The 20,731-nt window shown below is 45.2% G+C and overlaps 1 protein-coding gene across 1 annotated transcript in view; it reads right to left on the bottom strand.

The window, feature by feature from the left end:
• Positions 1-20,731, bottom strand: part of DOCK3 (dedicator of cytokinesis 3) — an 873,576-nt gene that overhangs the window by 127,982 nt on the left and 724,863 nt on the right. Inside the window, exons 43-45 of the mRNA XM_030206787.1 lie at positions 19,833-20,012; positions 13,438-13,521; positions 6,161-6,277 (exon numbers count right to left, since the gene is read on the bottom strand). Of these exons, the coding sequence (XP_030062647.1) occupies positions 6,161-6,277; positions 13,438-13,521; positions 19,833-20,012 (381 nt within the window). The remainder of the gene's footprint in view (positions 1-6,160; positions 6,278-13,437; positions 13,522-19,832; positions 20,013-20,731) is intronic.

Below are 20,731 nucleotides of genomic sequence, written 5' to 3' on the forward strand. Positions count from 1 at the left end.
TTCAGGGGTGCCTACGACACTTTTGATGTTGCATCCAGGGCTGCTGCTCAAGGGATAGTGATGCGCAGACTCTCGTGCCTCTGACCTGGAGAATCGAGTCCAGCAGCGGATTGCGGATGCTCCTTGCTGGGGGGGGGGTTACATTTTCGGTGAGAAGGTCAAACAAGTGGTCGAGCAGCTCCACCAGCGGGACACCGCATTCGACAAACTCTCCCACCGGACGCCTTCAGCATCTACCTAATCAGGTAGACGTTTTTATGGGGAAAGGAGGAATGTTCTCTATGCTTCTAATAGGCATAGGTACAATCCAACTTCTCGCCAGCCTGCTCAGGCTAAGCCCCAGCATGCTCATTTACGTCAACAGCATGCGCCTCAACAGGCCCCTGCAGCTCCCCAGCAAAAGCAAGGGACGGGCTTTTGACTGGTTCCAGGCGAGCATAGCCAACATAAACGTGTCCATGCCAGATGATCTACCGGTTGGGGGGAAGTTAAAACTTTTTCACCAAAAGGTGGCCTCTTGTAACCTCCAACCGGTGGGTTCTACAAATAGTCCGGCTGGGATACTCCCTCAATTTGATATCAAAACCTCCAAATTGCCCTCCGGGAGCTCAGTCTTTCAGCTCCCAGCACAGGCAGGTACTTGCAGAGGAACTCTCCACCCTTCTCAGCGTCAATGCAGTTGAGCCCGTACCACCGGGGCAGGAAGGGCTGGGGTTCTATTCCAGGTACTTTCTTGTGCAAAAGAAAACAGGGGGGATGCGTCCCATCCTAGACCTAAGGGCCCTGAACAAATATCTGGTCCGAGAAAAGTTCATGATGCTTTCCCTGGGCACCCTTCTTCCCATGATTCAGGAAAACGATTGGTTATGCTCTCTGGACTTAAAGGATGCTTATACACACATCCCTATACTGCCAGCTCACAGGCAGTATCTTCGATTCCGTCTGGGAACGCAGCACTTTCAGTATTGTGTGCTGCCCTTTGGTCTCGCCTCTGCGTCCAGGGTGTTTACAAAATGCCTGGCGGTGGTAGCGGCGTCGCTGCTCAGATTGGGAGTGCATGTGTTCCCTTATCTCGATGACTGGCTGGTGAAGAACACCTCGCAGGCAGGAGCTCTACAGTCCATGCAGATGACTATTCAACTCCTGGAGCTACTAGGGTTTGTGATAAATTATCCAAAGTCCCACCTTCTTGCAGTTCAAAGACTAGAATTCATAGGAGCTCTGCTGGATTCCCAGACTGCTCATGCCTACCTCCCCGAGGCGAGGGCAGACAACCTTCTGGCTCTTGTTTCCTGGGTCTGAGCATCTCAGCAGATCACAGCTCGGCAGATGTTGAGATTGCTCGGCCACATGGCCTCCACAGTTCATGTGACTCCCATGGCCCGTCTTCACATGAGATCAGCTCAATGGACCCTAGCTTCCCAGTGGTTTCAGGCTGCTGGGGATCTAGAGGACGCGATCCAGTTGTCCACGGGGTTTCTCAAATCCCTACATTGGTGGACAATTCGATCCAATTTGACCTTGGGACATCCCTTTCAAATTCCTCAGCCTCAAAAAGTGCTGACTACGGACGCATCTCTCCTCGAGTGGGGAGCCCATGTCGATGGACTTCACACTCAAGGACGTTGGTCCCTCCAGGAAACCGGTTTTCAGATCAATCTCCTGGAGTTGCGAGCAGTCTGGAACGCTCTGAAGGCTTTCAGAGATTGGCTGTCCAATCAAATTTTTCAAATTTAGACAGACAATCAGGTGGCCATGTATTACATCAACAAGCAGGGGGGCACCGGATCTCACCCCCTGTGTCAGGAAGCCGTCCAGATGTGGCTTTGGGCTCGCCGTCACGGCATGTTTCTCCAAGCCACGTATCTGGCAGGCGTAAACAACAGTCTGGCTGACAGGTTGAGCAGGATAATGCAACCTCACGAGTGGTCTCTCAAGAGTGGTACATCAGATCTTTCAAGCGTGGGGCACCCCCTTGGTCGATCTCTTTGCTGCTCAGACTAATCACAAGGTCCCTCAGTTCTGTTCCAGACTTCAGGCCCACGATAGGCTAGCATCGGATGCCTTTCTCCTTTATTGGGGGAAGGGTCTCCTGTATGCGTATCCTCCCATACCTTTGGTGGGGAAGACTTTGCTGAAACTCAAGCAGGATTACGGGAACATGATTCTGATTGTGCCCTTCTGGCCACGCCAGATCTGGTTCCCTCTTCTTCTGGAGTTGTCCTCCGAAGAACCGTGGAGATTGGAGTGTTTTCCAACCCTCATCACTCAGAATGAGGGGGTGCTTCTGCATCCCAACCTCCAGTCTCTGGCTCTCACGGCCTGGATGTTGAGAGTGTAGACTTTGCCTCCTTTGGTCTGTCGGAGGGTGTCTCCCGTGTCTTGCTTGCTTCCAGGAAAGATTCTACTAAAAAGAGTTACTCTTTTAAATGGAAGAGGTTTGTCGTCTGGTGTGACTGCAAGGCCTTAGACCCTCGCTCTTGTCCTACACAGACCCTGCTTGAATACCTTCTGCACTTGTCTGAGTCTGGTCTTAAGACCAACTCCGTAAGTGTTCATCTTAGTGCAATTAGTGCTTATCATTATCATGTAGAAGGTAAGCCTATCTCTGGACAGCCTTTAGTCGTTCGCTTCATGAGAGGTTTTCTTTTCTCAAAGCCCTCTGTCAAACCTCCACCAAGGTCATGGGATCTCAATTTCATTCTCACCCAGCTGATGAAACCTCCTTTTGAGTCACTGTATTCCTGCCATCTGAAGTACTTGACCTGGAAGGTCATTTTCTTTGTGGCTGTTACTTCAGCTCGTAGAGTCAGTGAGCTCCAAGCCTTGGTAGCCCATGCTCCATATACTAAATTTCATCATAACAGAGTAGTCCTCCGCACTCACCCTAAGTTCTTGCCCAAGGTGGTGTCAGAGTTCCAGCTGAACCAGTCAATTGTCTTGCCAACTTTTTTCCCTGTCTTCATACCCACCCTGCTGAACGTCAGTTGCACACATTGGACTGCAAGCGAGCATTGGCCTTCTATCTGGAGCGGACAAGCCCATTCAGACAGTCCGCCCAAATGTTTGTTTCTTTTGATGCCAACAGAAGGGGAGTAGCTGTTGGGAAACGCACCATTTCAAGTTAGCTAGTAGACTGCATATCCTTCACTTACGCCCAAGCTGGGCTGATTCTTGAGGGTCGTCAGTGGCTCACTTGAAGCCAGCCACTATTGAAGAGCTTTGCAAGGCTGCGACGTGGTCATCTGTCCACACATTCACATCTCATTACTGCCTTCAGCAGGATATCCGACGCGACAGTCGGTTCGGGCAGTCGGTGCTGTAGATCCTGTTTGGGGTCTACAATCCAACTCAACCCAGCCCATTTTGTTCTGTTCCAGGCTGCACTCTCAGTGAGTTGTTATTTTTTAGGTCAATCTATGTTATGTCCTCGCCGTTGCGAGGCCCAATTGACCCTGTTTGTTGTTTTGAGTGAGCCTGGGGGCTAGGGATACCCATATGTGAGAACAAGTAGCCTGCTTGTCCTCGGAGAAAGCAAAGTTACTTACCTGTAGCAGGTATTCTCCGAGGACAGCAGGCTGATTGTTCTCACCAACCCACCCACCTCCCCTTTGGAGTTGTCTCTTCCCTTGTCTTCAGGCGGGAAGACGGTCGCGCATATGCGCGAGGGCTCTGCAAACTTTGTTGCTAGGAAGATTCCGTTCCTGGGGCTGCTGTTGGACGTCACCCATATGTGAGAACAATCAGCCTGCTGTCCTCGGAGAATACCTGCTACAGGTAAGTAACTTCGCTTTATCTGCTGTCATGTTTCTACAAGGTCAGATGCCCTTGGCCTGATTTATTACTGAAAATGTAATCTGCTTTTCACTCCCACTTAGTGACGAACAGCATAGTCAAAACCATAGATTTTTTCCTAATATTGCTGTAAAAATGGGGACATCTTGAACATCTTACTTCTAGTTTGAAGCCAGGTAATTACCTTTTCTAGGCTTGATAGAACCCATAATCTATTCTGACCCCTCAGTTTTTAGGGTTTTGTTACTGTTGGACTGATTCTGATTTTTTGGCTCACTGTGAAATGACAGAAACTTGCTAGTGAAATCTTTTTCTTCCTATGAATCAGGTTGCTATTCACTAAGGTTAAATAATTATATACAGTGGGGGAAATAAGTATTTGATCCCTTGCTGATTTTGTAAGTTTGCCCACTGACAAAGACATGAGCAGCCCATAATTGAAGGGTAGGTTATTGGTAACAGTGAGAGATAGCACATCACAAATTAAATCCGGAAAATCACATTGTGGAAAGTATATGAATTTATTTGCATTCTGCAGAGGGAAATAAGTATTTGATCCCTCTGGCAAACAAGACCTAATACTTGGTGGCAAAACCCTTGTTGGCAAGCACAGCGGTCAGACGTCTTCTGTAGTTGATGATGAGGTTTGCACACGTCAGGAGGAATTTTGGTCCACTCCTCTTTGCAGATCATCTCTAAATCATTAAGAGTTCTGGGCTGTCGCTTGGCAACTCGCAGCTTCAGCTCCCTCCATAAGTTTTCAATGGGATTAAGGTCTGGTGACTGGCTAGGCCACTCCATGACCCTAATGTGCTTCTTCCTGAGCCACTCCTTTGTTGCCTTGGCTGTATGTTTTGGGTCATTGTCGTGCTGGAAGACCCAGCCACGACTCATTTTTAAGGCCCTGGCGGAGGGAAGGAGGTTGTCACTCAGAATTGTACGGTACATGGCCCCATCCATTCTCCCATTGATGCGGTGAAGTAGTCCTGTGCCCTTAGCAGAGAAACACCCCCAAAACATAACATTTCCGCCTCCATGCTTGACAGTGGGGACGGTGTTCTTTGGGTCATAGGCAGCATTTCTCTTCCTCCAAACACGGCGAGTTGAGTTCATGCCAAAGAGCTCAATTTTTGTCTCATCTGACCACAGCACCTTCTCCCAATCACTCTCGGCATCATCCAGGTGTTCACTGGCAAACTTCAGACGGGCCGTCACATGTGCCTTCCGGAGCAGGGGGACCTTGCGGGCACTGCAGGATTGCAATCCGTTATGTCGTAATGTGTTACCAATGGTTTTCGTGGTGACAGTGGTCCCAGCTGCCTTGAGATCATTGACAAGTTCCCCCCTTGTAGTTGTAGGCTGATTTCTAACCTTCCTCATGATCAAGGATATCCCACGAGGTGAGATTTTGCGTGGAGCCCCAGATCTTTGTCGATTGACAGTCATTTTGTACTTCTTCCATTTTCTTACTATGGCACCAACAGTTGTCTCCTTCTCGCCCAGCGTCTTACTGATGGTTTTGTAGCCCATTCCAGCCTTGTGCAGGTGTATGATCTTGTCCCTGACATCCTTAGACAGCTCCTTGCTCTTGGCCATTTTGTAGAGGTTAGAGTCTGACTGATTCACTGAGTCTGTGGACAGGTGTCTTTCATACAGGTGACCATTGCCGACAGCTGTCTGTCATGCAGGTAACGAGTTGATTTGGAGCATCTACCTGGTCTGTAGGGGCCAGATCTCTTACTGGTTGGTGGGGGATCAAATACTTATTTCCCTCTGCAGAATGCAAATAAATTCATATACTTTCCACAATGTGATTTTCCGGATTTAATTTGTGATGTGCTATCTCTCACTGTTACCAATAACCTACCCTTCAATTATGGGCTGCTCATGTCTTTGTCAGTGGGCAAACTTACAAAATCAGCAAGGGATCAAATACTTATTTCCCCCACTGTATGCTCAGTTTTTCTAAGTTTTAGACATGGCCCCATCATCTATCTGATTTCAGATGAAGTCAACAAGCTATTCTGGTTTAATAGCATTTGGAACTGAATGAATTTGATTTTCCTGTTCTCTCACAATCAGAATCAAGCCAGCTGGTGCTCACAATACCAACTTTATACACAAAACTTATTCAACTGTAAATATTTGAATGATTTTCTGACCATCAGTGAGATTACCCATTGGTATCTTGTCTCTCTGGAAAAAGATTTTGAGTGAGGGTGTGAGTAATATGCGAATTGAAAACTGGAGCCTTTCAGTTTACCGAACCAACAGAATAGATGCTGCAGTACAAGGACTTAAGATACCACTCATATACTACAACATTTATCACAGACGTGTGTGTGGGAAGAGATGTAAAGCTTACGTGATATAGGCTGAAGCGCATCATATGGAACTGATCAACAAGTTTCTTATGTAGGGGACGCATTTCTGGATGTACGCACTTCTCATGTACTGCCAGCCCAACTCCCAGAACTTGCACCTAGTACAAAAGGAACACAATGCAGCAGGGAGAAAACAAAGGGTGGAAAGGTTTAGCTGAATTTTAGTAAAAAAAAAAAAAAGCTCAATGCATTCAAATCTGAAAGAATTTTCATTAAAAATGTTCAACTCAAAATACTGCTATCTGAAATTTCAAAGACATTTGTTTTCATTCAAACGAAACTCTGCACCATGGAACACAAAATCTGACATTTCCAGTGTAGAAAATGGGAAATCCCTCAATCACAATCTATAACATCAGACTATTAACAGTATAGAACTGCTGTTTATGGTTTGAAAATGGTCATTAGAAAGCACAACAGTATATCTTTAATTTCTAATTTTTCATGTATCAACCTCTGACCTATCCTACCATATGAACATTGTTATACAGGACCACTTCGTACGTGAAGCAAACTGGGACACACTGCTAAACAAACATAAATCTGTGAGATTTTCAGTGACTCTATCCAGATAGTGCTGCTGAAAATCCCTTTAACCATGGCACAATGTTCCCTTCTAAATGGAGCACATGAGTGATTGCTCATACATTTTAGGAGCGCTGCTCACAAAAATGTTTTTTTTTTGTGCTATATACAGAAATGCATTGCTAATACTGGAGCTCAAAAATTGTTGTTTTTTAAAACTTGTTGCTCATATGAAAAAAAATTTCCTTGCACCAGGCCCCTCCTTAGAGGAAATCATTGCCATGGCGGCACTATACAGATGGTGATGAGGGAGACTTAGGACGGTGCCTTTGAATACTGTAAACTGCTTAGATATTGTCTTGATTAGTGATACATCAAGGTTAAAAAAATATTTTATTTATATTGTTTTAATAATCTTTACACGATAAACATGTATTTGTAATACATTGAAAAATATTGAGTACAAATTAATAAGGTAACAAGTTAAAGAAAAAGTTTTAAAGTCAATTTCTTCAATTCTTTAGATCACAAAAATGGCAGGGGGTGATTACGATAATAGGAGATTAAAAAAAACTATCAGACAAATATTAGCAAATGGCCTGGCCTATATTCCCATTATATTCTTTAAATAATCAGTCATGTTGTCCTTCTTTTACTCCTTTGGCTTAATGGATAGTTTTTTCATTTCTAAGAATGTTTTAAGGTGCTCCGGTTCAAAGAAAACATATTTGTTGCCCATATATTTAGCTAAACATTTACAAGGGTATGCTAATAAATATGTTGCCCCTATAGCTCTTGTTTCTTCTCTTAGAGTCAAAAATTGTTTCCTTCTGTCTTGTGTTGTTTTAGCAACATCTGGAAAAATCCAAATTCTTTGACCACAAAAAGTTTTTTTTTAATTATTTATAAGTTTTCAAAGTACATTTTCAAGAATTACACTTGATTAGGATTGCATTAAGCCAGAACAGCAAACAAAAAGAAAAATATAAAGAGGTAATAAAATTAGGTATCAACACAGAAGTCCACATCTAGAGATTCCAAGATCTAAATATTTGGAGAAATCAGGAAATCACTATGTTAAGGATTATACATATAGCAGTAAAAGGTACAAAGATATCATTCTCATACTCCAGTAGTTCTTTTAGAAGCAACAAAAGCTGTCAAATGGGCAGGGTCCATGAACACATATTTCAGTGAATTATAGTTCACTATGCATTTACATGGAAACTTAAGAAAGAAGGTCCCTCCTAGTTGCAAAACAGCTGGTTTTAATATTAGGAATTGCTTCCTCTTCTTTTGGGTCTCCCTTGATAAATCTGGAAACAACAAAACTTTATGACCCAAAAAAGTTTTTCTCTATTACGAAAATAGAGCCTAAAAAGCCATTGTTTATCCGGCAACAGAACTACAGCCGCCACCAAAGTGGCGGCCGTTGCCTGTTCCGTCTCAGATGTCTCCAGAAATTCAGTTACATCCAAAGGTGTTTGTTGTTGTTGTTTCATTATTTCCTCATTTTGTGGAATATAATATGATAAGGAAAACGGGGGGAAATTAGTTTCTGGAACTTCAAGTATTTCTTTCAGGTATCTTTTTAACATATCTAATGGGTTAATCAACTTTATCCTTGGAAAATTCACAAATCTTAAATTGTGTCTACGCATGTAATTATCATATATCTCTCCCTTATTTCTTAGGTTAGAGATATGTTTCCAACTTTTTAAATCTCTTTTTCTACTTCTCCACACCGATTTTCTAGAATTTTTATATCAGAGGAATTTTTCACCACCTTTTATTCAAACTCGTTGATTTTTTGTGAAAGAGAATTAGATTGTTTAAATAATAATTGAGCTATTTGGGCCATAAGGTTCCACAGTGAGTCAAGGGTTACCTCTGCCGGTTTCATCAAAATCCCAGGAGGTATTCCTGTTGTAAGTTCTGGAGCCTGCTCCTGTTCTGTACTTAATCCCGCGCCTGTAGATCCCGGACTGCTTTCCACCGGGGACAGTAACTGTCCTTCGGGTTCCCTCACAAGTTGTTTTGAAAGAGCTTCAGCCGAAGAGGGGTTCCTTTCACCTTCCGGTACTGGATCCCTCGACTCCAAGGAGGGCGAGCTGGTCCGGTGAGGCTGTGGGGCGGAGCTCTCTCGTCGGGGCGCAGCGTGACATCGAATCCTGGAGACGCCGCATTGCCCTCCATAGCACTGGCGCCTCCTAAGGAACTGCCTCCGACCTGTCGACTTTGTCCCGCAGACCAGCCAAATCTGTCCATCGGACCAAAATGAATTGAGGTAGGCGTCGGGGGAGCTTGGACCGAAGCTCTCCCTCTGCGTTTCGGCATATTTAAGATCTCAGGAAATCGTGGTCTGCAGCTCTGCTATATGGCGGCTGCCATCTTGGAATCCGTCCCAAGGGTACGACCACAAAAAGTTTTAAGGGAATTTTTAAAGTATATTTTCATCACAGAGTTTAAATCTTGCCTGAATACAAAAAAAACTATTAAAGTTCGACGTTGTGCTACTTCAGATATCGATTCTTCTAGTAACAATGAAATATCCTGGATTCCTTGTATATCTTGTTGTTTTAAAGGTAAATTCCTTAACTGTGTTGATTCTACACCATTAAGTCCAGTCTCAGTCTGTATAGGTATCGATAGATAATAAGTCTTATTAAATGGAGTTATAGCTGAAGCTGGATATAATAGTATTTCCTGTAGATATTTTTTTAAAGAGATCAGTAGAACTTAATCCATTTACTAAAGGAAAATTCAATATTCTCGTTCAAATGTCTATTAAAATTCTCTATTTGTTCTATCTTCTTATGTATCATTGATTTGTCAGTCATCAAAATCTCAGTAGTAGTTTTTAAACTTTTCAATTCTTGGTGGAATTGCTCAGTTTGTACTGCAGATTCCTGTTTAGTTTTTTTCTAGTGAAAGTGTTAAGGAATCAATTTTACTTACAAGTTGAGAAGTGTCTTGAGCTGATTTGAAGACTACCTTATTTAAATCTTGTAATGCCTTCCATATTGCCTCAAGAGTAATCTCCGTGGGAGAAAAATTCTCCAATTTAGTTTCCCCAGCGGTCTAGGTGGGTGCTACGGCATTCGAGGTCCGGCCTGGGCCTCCACTCTCCGCCCTAGAAGCACTAGACATGGAGGTGGATTATTATCTGGAGGTGATAATGATGTTTCTAGTCCCAGGAGGGCCGGCACTCCTCCTTCGGCCCTCAACTCAGGTTCATCCAATCCAGTTAATGGGGTCACGGTTGCATATTGGTCGATCGTCTGCTGGATCGGGGACGAAGTTCTGGTCAACGGCGTTTGGCCCTTCACTGTCCCCTTTCTTTTAGTATGAGGCATTTTGAAAAAGAAACTTCTTAAGGTATACACCAGCAAGCAGTCTCGATCGAACAGCAAACGTGTTCAAGTAGCCATCTTGACACGCCCCTTTCAGTGATACATCAAGTAATGGTGAAATAAATACAGTGATGATATTCAGCTATCATCTGAATAGGTATGAGAAAAAAAAGCTGTATATTTAAATGGCAATTCTGTAATCTAAGCTCTTGTATCCATGTGCCTCTTGTGTGTTTAAATGTATAGAATACCCTGTTTCCCCGAAAGTAAGACATTCCCCGAAAATAAGACCTAGTAGAGGTTTTCCTGAATTGGTAGATATAAGGCCTCCCCCGAAAGTAAGACCTAGCAAATTTTTGTTTGAAAGCAGGGCCGCCGAGAGCCGGACAAGGCCACCCCTGGGCCGCCCCCCCCCCCCCCCCCCCACCACCCGAGGTTGCTGGGCCCCCCCTCCACCCACCCTCCGTCGCTCCCGGAACTAACCTTAAACACCTCCTTTCACCTTCGCAGCAAGCAGCAGCAGGGCAGCCCTCTCCTTCCTTCCATTCCCCGCCCTCGCGGACGTTACGTCAGGCGAGGGCTAGACACGGAAGGAAGGAGTGGCCTGCCCTGCTGCTGCGAAGGTGAAAGGAGGTGTTTAAGGTTAGTTCCGGGAGCGACGGAGGGCAGGCAGGCCAACCCCGATCCAACCCCGATGTTTCCCCGAAAAATAAGACATCCCCTGAAAATAAGACCTAGCGCATTTTTGTGGGCAAAAATTAATATAAGACAGTGTCTTATTTTCGGGGAAACACGCTAGTATCTCTTTAACTGCTGTTCAAACAATAATGAGGATGAAAGAGTAAATATACCTAATAAATCCTACAAAGTCCTCTCTCCTATAATATGCAAAAGTACTTCATTATGCTATATCAACCCTTATGGAGTGCAAAAAGTGTGAAAAGGAAAAAGCCTCAGTACCCTCACCTCCACCCATATTGAAAATCTTTCTGGGTGAAATGGACTTATATAGGGTCAAAGTTCTTTTCACCCAGAAAGATTTTCAATATCGGTGGAAGCGAAAGCATCTGTATCCGTCTGTCCTCCCCTCCCCTCCGGTCTGGCATTTCTATCCTCTCCCCCACAGCAATATGGTGGTTGTTTTTCTCTCCCCCACCTGCAAGTGCGGCATTTCTTCCTCTACTCCTCCCCCCTGCGAAATCTGATATCACTCGCTTTCTTCCCACTCCTTGCACCACTACCCTCCTTCAACTTTATGGGTTGCCAGCAGCGTCAGTGAAGTAAGCACACTGCCTTCAGCGGCCCCGGATGCTTTCCCTCTGCTGCAGTGTCCTGCTTACATGGGACAGCCTAGTTGGGATAGATTCCTGTAATGTGTTTAATGTTTTACTGTAGATCACTGTAATGTTAGATAAGCAAGGCATTATGTGAAATGTAGTTCACAGGTAGTGCAGACACACTTGTTTAGGAAACTGTTATTATTGGTGTGCTGTTGCCTAGACCTTTTTTGCTCAGCCTAACTTGGCTCTGTTCTCATTGGTCTTTTTGGCATCTTGTTCTGTGGGCTTGAGGGAGCCCCCCCCCTCTCCTGTGCAGGTTTTCTCTCTGGCTGACTTGGTAGCTGTCTTCATCTTATTTCTGTCAGCACTTATCCTCATAGACTCCCTGGAGAGAACTCGGTTTTTTACCTCATAAATATCTTGCCAATGAGATATTGCATTTTCAATCTCCCATCTGTGAGCTGCTCTGCCTGTGTAACTGCTTTTCTACCTCAGCAGTAGAACTGCCCTTTTCCTCAGGTCTCTGATTCCATCCAATGAGAGAGCTTTCAGAATACGAAGGCTCTGTGCTAAGAGGCACCTCTTCTGACTTGTGAGTGAACTATTTGTTATGCAATAAAGGACATTTCAGAAATATAAAGAGACTTCAGGGTGTATTGATGTGCTGAGGTTATACATCAGGATACTGAGATCTTACAGTAACAGATTTCAGGAGGCTTGAACAGCTTCGGGCTGCCGAAGACAGTATGCTTACCTCACTGACGCCGCTGGTGGCCAGAAAGTTGAAGGAAGGCAGTTGTGCAGGTAGCAGGAGGGCAGCCAGTACTACCAGATTCCACGGGGAGGGAGGTTGGGATACTGGACAGGCAGCTCATTTGGGGGGGGGGGGGGGGGGGGGATGAAAGCACATGCTCCTTCTATTTCCAGCCCTACTGCCTGCTGGGAAATATAGTACAGCTTTCTCAAAGAAGCTTATGCTTTACCTTTCCTTATACTTAAGGAGTAGAAGTTAACTATTGATTGGCGATTGTCAGGATGTATTATTGTAAGCCACACTGAGTCTGCAAATAGGTGGAGAAATGTGGGCTAAAAAAAGCAAAAATAAATAAATAAACTCTAACTTTTACCCCTAACTTTCTCACATAACCAGCGCTTCTTAGCTGATTATCAACCTCAATGCACAGGACATGAATCTCTCTTCATCTGTCAAACTGATTGAAATCACCACATGACTATACTATCAAAAAAATAAAATTGTATTGCTATTATTATATCTAGTGAATTTCCTTATGTACCTACTATGTACCTGTAAACCATTTTGGTTGTACCACAAAAAGGAAGTATATCAAATGCATGACCCTTTACCTTAACCAACAGAATCTAAGAACGAAAAATGTACATGTTTATCATACATTACAATCATTGCTAAAAATCACAGTGGTTATAACTAAAATATTATTGTAGCCAATCATTTGCATTTTGTTGTATAAAAGGTGCAGAAAAATGCATTGCTGTGTCCATTCTGCTATCACATTCTTCAATCTAAAACTATTTCTTTTTGCCACATTGCACTGCTTCTATTTGTTAGATCCAGGGCTGCCGAGAGACTAGGCCGGGCCCGGGGCAAAGCCGTCCCGCCTCCGCCGCCCCCCGTCACTCCCCCTGCCGCTGCAGTTGTTGCGGTCTCACCTGCCTGCCTCCACGGCTCCGGGCCCCCTTCATTCAAAGCGGCAGTCGCAGATCGCATCTCTTCTGGCCTTCCCTTCCTGTGTCCCGCCCTCGTCTGATGTAACTTCCGGTTTCCGCGAGGGCGGGACACAGGGAGGGAAGGCCAGAAGAGACGCGATCTGCGACTGCCGCTTTGAATGAAGGGGGCCCGGAGCCGTGGATGCAGGCAGGTGAGACCGGGGACTGCAGCGCCAGCGGCCAGACCCCGGCGCCGGGCCCCCCTTGGAGGCCCGGGCCCGGGGAATTTTGCCCCACCTGCCCTCCCCTCTCGGCGGCCCTGGTTAGATCTGGGGTGCATCCATAGACCTTTTGTGCTCTTGTATTGCACAGAAGGATGACTTGTATGCATTACTACTTGCGAGGTCCTCATACCTGTTCTTGCATGAGTTCTTTGAGCTGTGTGATTTTCTCTGCGTCATCAGGATGGTTAGTGATGTAATCCTTACTGAAGAAGGCCTATATGGGGAGAAAAAAACATGAATGCATACCACTGATGGAGAGCTTTAATCTCAGGAATCCTGCCTAGAGACAGTATGGTCTAAATCAGAATGTCCCAAACCTGTCTTGGAGATCCTACAGCTAGTTGCTTTTACTAGATATCCTCAAATACAAATAGAAAATATTGGCGGAAAAAAGGACTGTTTTGGCCCCTCTAGTCTGCCCATTTGTACCCAGCTACTGTTCTTTCACATGTTACCATTTCATCAGGTCTTAATTGACACTACTCAGCACTGTCTCAACACACTGGAAGAGTCTCCCTTTGTACATTAGAACGGAACCTTCTGTTTAAAGGTTTAAATCCTTGCTCAAAGTACATTCTTCTTAATCAAGTTTCTGTACATCTATTTGATTTAATTTAAATCCCCCATCTATGTTTAAATGTGTTTATTGAAATTCCAGTAATAACAAGAACTTCCAGCAGAACAAACAAGACAACTTAAAGTGAAGCATGGTATATTCCAACAAGACAGAGATTAGAGAAGGACCTTGGTCCTTATAGCCCCTCTCCAAAACAGTGGCACCTCTCAACATACGCAGCCCTACCTTTATCTCCCCTACACCACTCCCTCCCCCTAAAGACTAAAAAGGGAGCCACCCATAACAAGGGGATGCAGATGCCCAAACCCCACCTAAAAGTTACAATGTGTTTAAAATTTGATTCCAGGTGAAAAGGAATGAATATAGGGGTCCCAAATTGACAAAAATGGTTTCTTCCTCTTAAAAGATAGACCAACCTTTTCTCCTGGACCTCAGTGAACTAATCTACTGAAAAAAATTCTTTACATTTATGAAGATCTCTTCATAAAATATCCAAAAATTATCACTTAAAAATACAAATGAATGGTCACTTATCTTGTAAAAACAAACACCAGCACTGAGAAAATCCACACCTGTGCCATACAACATACCAACAGGAGCGCTTCGGAACTTGCCTGCTTCTGGGGTAGTTAAAACTGGGCCAATTACAAAACTTCACATGGCAGCGACGTCATTCTTCGGAGGAAGAAGCTGATCTGTTTTCATCACCTTGCTCTTATTATAAACCAAAGCTTCCAGGTACTACCAATCAGGTCCATAACAATTATCTGGTCTACAATTCTGTATCACCAGTGCACGTCATTGTGGTCCCATGAAAAATAAACTCTCAGTCCAAGTCAATTTTCCACCTCATATGCATATCATTAACTGTAATTTAATAGTTATGAAACTCTTACATAGAAACACAGTAGCATAGTAGATGATGGCAGAGAAAGACCTGCACGGTCCATCCAGTCTGCCCAACAAGATAAACTCATATGTGCTACTTTATGTGTATACCTGACCTTGATTTGTATCTGCCATTTTCAGGGCACAGACCGTAGAAGTCTGCCCAGAACTAGCCCCGCCTTCCACCACCGGCTCTGCCACCCAATCTCCGCTAAGCTTCTGAGGATCCATTCCTTCTGAACAGGATTCCTTTATGTTTATCCCACGCATGTTTGAATTCCATTACCGTTTTCATCTCCACCACCTCCCGCGGGAGGGCATTCCAAGTATCCACCACTCTCTCCGTGAAAAAATACTTCCTGACATTTTTCTTGAGTCTTCCCCCCCTTCAATCTCATTTCCTGTCCTCTAGTTCTACCGCCTTCCCATCTACAGAAAAGGTTCGTTTGCGGATTAATACCTTTCAAATATTTGAACGTCTGTATCTTATCACCCGTTTCTCCTTTCCTCCAGGGTATACATGTTCAGGTCAGCAAGTCTCTCCTCATATGTCTTGTAACCAAATCCCATACCATTCTTGTAGCTTTTCTTTGCACCGCTTCAATTCTCTTTACATCCTTAGCAAGATACGGCCTCCAAAACTGAACACAATACTCCATGTGGGGCCTCACCAACGACGTATACAGGGGCATGAAAACCTCTTTTCTTCTGCTGGTCACATCGCTCTCTATACAGCCTAGCAACCTTCTAGCTACGGTCACCGCCTTGTCACACTGTTTCGTCGCCTTCAGATCCTCAGATACTATCACCCCAAAATCCCTCTCCCTGTCTGTACATATCAGACTCTCACTGCCTAACACATACATCTCCCGTGGATTTCTACTCCCTAAATGCATCACTTTGCATTTCTTCGCATTGAATTTTAACTGCCAAACCTTAGACCATTCTTCTAGCTTCTGCAGATCCTTTAATAAATCCTAATAAATAAGTTGTCCGTTCAATCCACAGACTCTGCGTGGGATAACAGAGAATCCCTTAAAAATGTGTGTATATTAGTATGAAGATTAATAGATAAACTAGAGATAAATATGCATTTACCTAGTGAATATGCAGGTGCCTCTAACGGTGAGCCCAACAAATCTTATTGACTCTCCTGTATCACACTGACATAGTAACCAGCTCCAGCGCATCTCATTTTAGAGCATTATCTAGACAATGAAAAGGAAAATAGAGGCAACTGAAATAAGCACAACTGCATCAGACAAATCAGAACACTGTCAAACTGTGGAGGAGGAGCCTAATGGTTAGTGCAGTAGCCCATGAACCAGGAGAACCAGGTACAACTCCCACTGCAGCAACTTGTGACTCTGGGCAAGTCATTTAACCTTCCATTGCCCCAGCTACAAAATACCTGTATATAATATGTAAACCGCTTTGATTGTAACCACAGAAAAACGGTATATCGAATCCCATCCCCCTTCCCTTAACACAACATTTTTGCCATCCACAATGGGAAACTGATCAAGCTTGACACAGAAACACAATTTCTCCGAGGACAAGCAGGCTGTATTATTCTCACAGCTGGGTCGATGTCCGTATTGGCCCGGGAACCGGCATTTGCAATAGCAAAAAAAAAAAAAGTTTGCAAGAACCTTCTGGCACATGTGCAGCAGGCACCTCGCATGCGCAGACTGACTTCCCGCCCACCACACGAGCACGTACCTCAGTTTCTTTTTTTCCGCGATGAGGAGCAGCAGGTTAACTCTGTGCTCCTTGTTCAGTGCCCGGGAAAAGAGCCTTCTCTTTTATTCAACTTTTCATCGGGTTTTTTTTTTTAATGAAGAAATAAATGAGGGAAAAACAAAGAGTCCTTTATTCTCCAAGTTAATTTTTCCCCTTGTTTAAGTTTCCTTTGTCTTTTAACGGCGGCTGGTTTTTAGGCTGCGCGGTCGGGGTTCAGCCTTTTTTTGTGCCCTTTTTACTTTGGCACAATCGAGTCCTTTGATTTTGCTGGTGCGGTTTTTCCTTCCATGTTATCGAAGACAACCAGTGGCTTCAAACGTTGTACTCAGTCCATCGGACCATCTCAGGTACAGATACCCATCCTTGGTGTATCCAGTGCCTTGGGCCCGACCATAGCCCAGCTTGTTGTGCCCTTTGTCTTCATATGAAGAAAAGGACCCAACTTGCTCGAGAAGCCCAGAGAGAGAAACTTTTGGGGGCTTGGTCCGGTCCTTCGACTTTGAAATCGGAACCGAGGTCGGCAGAGTTGGTGTCGACATCGAGGGACGCATCGACGTCGAGAGCAGAGGTACGCATGGCTGCTGAGAGGACTCCACATGCTGGGAACACTGAGGAATCGATTGGGTCTCCAAATATCTCGAGGCCTCCTGCTGTACAGGCCCCCCAGGACTGTCCATTGTCGGACCCAACCCTGAGGGTTCAACATTGTCCTCGTTGGCACCGAGGAGTCTCAGTGATGTGTATCGCGTGAAGGCTAAGAAGCACCGTGACCATTCTCCCTCGACACACGGTGTCAGGAGCTCCGGGGCGTCAAAGGATTCGGCATTTGTGCCAGGAGGACCGCTCCCCCTCCATACAGGAGGTACCGATGCATTGGCCTCTTAGTAGTCCGGTTCCTGCTCCTGAGCCTCAACCAATTCTACCACCAACTACTCCACTGGCCCCCCAGCCTTCTCCGATGGTGGCTCTCGACGAGCGCATCCGGGCCTTACTTCCAGAGCATCTGGAAGGACTGCTGCGCCAGTTTGCTTTGGCATCAGGGGTGCTTGTGCCTGATGTGCCACCTTCTGCAGCTGCGTCTGGCCCTTCACCTGCAGTGAGGTCCCCAACCTCGGTGCTGCTTGTGGATCCAGTGTCGGCTGCTACCCAGGCTGACTCCCCATCGATGTCGGTGGAGGAAGCTTCAACGCAGTCAATGCGGGTGTTGGCCTCTCGACATCCCTTAGGGAAGTGCTTTCCGATACTGAGTAGGAGCGCTCGTGGGAGTCAGAGGAAGATCCCAGGAACTATTCCTCCCATGAGTCTTTTGGGATTCCCTCTGAACCTTCCTCTCCACCTGAAAGGAGACTTTCTCCTCCTGAGAGCCTCTCCTTTTCATTGTTTGTACAGGAAATGGCTGAGACCATTCCATTACCTATGGAAGTGGAGGACGAGCCCAGGGCTGAGATGCTTGAGGTCCTGGACTACACCTCTCCACCTAAGGATGCAGTGACGGCTCCTTTGCATAAGGTACTCTGGGAAGTCCTTATGCGGAACTGGTCATTCCCTCTGTCTGATCCCTAGTATCGGATCCACAGTGAACCTGGGTTGATGAGGTCCCAGTTACTCCACAACTCCATGGTGGTGGACTCCTCCCTCAAGAGAGCCAGGTGTACTAGAGACTATGCCTTGGCGCCCCCGGGCAGAGAAGCAAGGACCTTGGATTCTTTTGGAAGGAATACGTATCAGGCCGCTATGCTCACAGACTGTATCCAATCTTACCAGCTCTTCTCGAGCGTTCACTTGCGGAACTCGGTGAGGCTGTTGTCTACCTTGGTTGATGCCCTCCTTCCGGAGCAGGCTGAGACTTTTCGTCAGGTGGTCAGGCAGCAGATGGTGTGTCGTAAATTCCTGGCCAGGGGCGCTTACGACACTTTTGATGTGGCATCCTGAATCTCTGCTCAAGGTATAGCTATGTGCAGACTCTTTTCGGAGAGAAGGTGGAAGACCTGGTCGACCTGATCAAAAAGCACAATGATGCTATGGCTTCTCTCACCCGCCGGGCACCTTCTGCCACAGCCTCCTCAACTAGGAGGTTTTTTGGGGGGCCGCAGAGTGCTCCCTATTCCTATGCTAGGCTTAGGTACACTCCCGCATCCCGACAGCCTATTCAGGCTCAGCCCCAGTGAGCTCATATTCATCAACAGCATGCGCCTAAGGTCCCTGCTGCTCCCCAGCAAAAGCAAGGTACGGACTTTTGATTGGCTCCAGCAAAGCATAACCACAGTAAAAGTGTCCGTAACGGATGACTTGCCGGATGGAGGGAGGTTAATATTTTTTCGCCAAAGGTGGCCTCTCATAACCTCCGACCTGTGGGTTCTTGAAATAGTCCGGTTAGGATACACATTCAATCTGGAATCCAGACCTCCAAATTGCCCACTAGGAGCGCATTCATACAGCTCCCAGCAGAGGCAGGTACTTGCAGAGGAACTCTCCGCTCTTCTACAAGCCCATGCTGTCAAACCCGTTCCACCAGGAGAAGAAGGGCTGGGATTCTATTCCAGGTACTTCCTTATGCAAAAGAAAACAGAGGGGGATGCGTCCCATCCTAGATCTAAGTGCCCTGAACAAATTCTTAGTTTGAGAAAAGTTCAGGATGGTTTCCCTGGACTTATAGGATGCTTACAAGCACATTCTGATTCTCCCAGCTCACAGGAAGTATCTTCGGTTTCGGCTGGGAATGCAGCACTTTCAGTACTGCATGCAGCCCTTTGGCCTGGCGTCTGTGCCCAGAGTGTTCACAAAGTGCCTAGCAGTAGCCGCAGAGTTGCTTTGCAGGCTAGGACTGCATGCATTCCCTTATCTCGACAATTTGCTGGTGAAGAGCACCTCGGAGTCCATGTGGGTGACTATTCAGGTGCTAGAGCTACTAGGGTTCGTAATAAATTACACCAAGTCCCATCTCACTCCTGTTCAGAAATTGGGTTCATTGGAGCACTGGATATGAAGACAGCTCGGGCTTATCTCCCTGAGACACGGGCAGACAACCTTCTGTCCTTGGTGTTCGCAGTTCGAGCGTTTCAGCAGGTCACAGCTTGGCAGATGTTGAGACTCTTGGGGCACATGGCCTCCACAGTTCATGTAACACCCATGGTATATCTACATATGAGATCTGTTCAATGGACCCTAGCTTCCCAGTGGTATCAAGTTCGGTAGGAAGGAGTAAAGAAAAGAGATCCAGAATTTGACAATTAACAGCAGAAACAAAATTTCTAAGTCTGATATTTTGAATATCTGTATCATTCATTTTTTAAATTCATGTCCTTGTCACTGCTCACCTCCTGATAGCGTGCAATGCCCCCATTCACAGCTGCATCAATGACACCATTCAGACACATGCTGAGCAGGTTAATGTTGCCATGAAGCTGCTTGTGTTGATACTGGCTAATCAGAGTCCGCAACTCCTGGTTCTTGTTCTCCACAACTTGAATAGCATTTTCTAAAGGGCTTACTTCAACCTGGAACACACAGACCACTTCTTGAGAGAATGATTCAGCTTAATTCACTTACAGGTTTGAAATAATCAGCTAGCTAATTTCTGTTTTATCCACAGAAATACCTTCGATTAAGGCCCTCCCTAAACACTAACACACAAATATGAACAGAACAACTTACCAACAGAATTGTACCGTGCTAGACTATGACCCTGAGCAAGAGGTATGAGCTTTTATGTGCCAGCACTGCTGTTCTCTAAAATCCAGAAGTAACTGTTCCAGACTTCTTACTTTTGTCTTTGATATTTTTACTTGGATTGGGAGGTTCATGTCTGTGTGTAGGTTTAGCTAGCTCACGTTCAGTATGTAACACACTGAGCAATGACATGGGTACTACCTTTTTATAGAGAAAAAGTTTCAGATGTGCTATATGCATAATATTATGCATATATAAATTAGAAATCATATATTAGATACAGCTCTTATATATTATAAATATATCTAATTAGGAGGCTCTTAACATTCACTAAGGAAATCATACAGTCATTGTTCAGGATACAAGTACATATTTTTAGTGACTTAAAGCTTTTATTGCAAATTTCATTTTAAAGAAGCAGTAAATCACTGCTTCTGTTTCTAATAACTTCAGGGGATAGGAACAAAGAGAAAGTTGGCAGAAAATGAGGAATATCAGATTCTTCACTAATAGGCTAATCAAAGCTGTGGTCTGGTACATTTCAGTT

Source organism: Microcaecilia unicolor, chromosome 6 (assembly GCF_901765095.1).
Source record: "Microcaecilia unicolor chromosome 6, aMicUni1.1, whole genome shotgun sequence".
Lineage (NCBI taxonomy): Eukaryota > Metazoa > Chordata > Amphibia > Gymnophiona > Siphonopidae > Microcaecilia > Microcaecilia unicolor.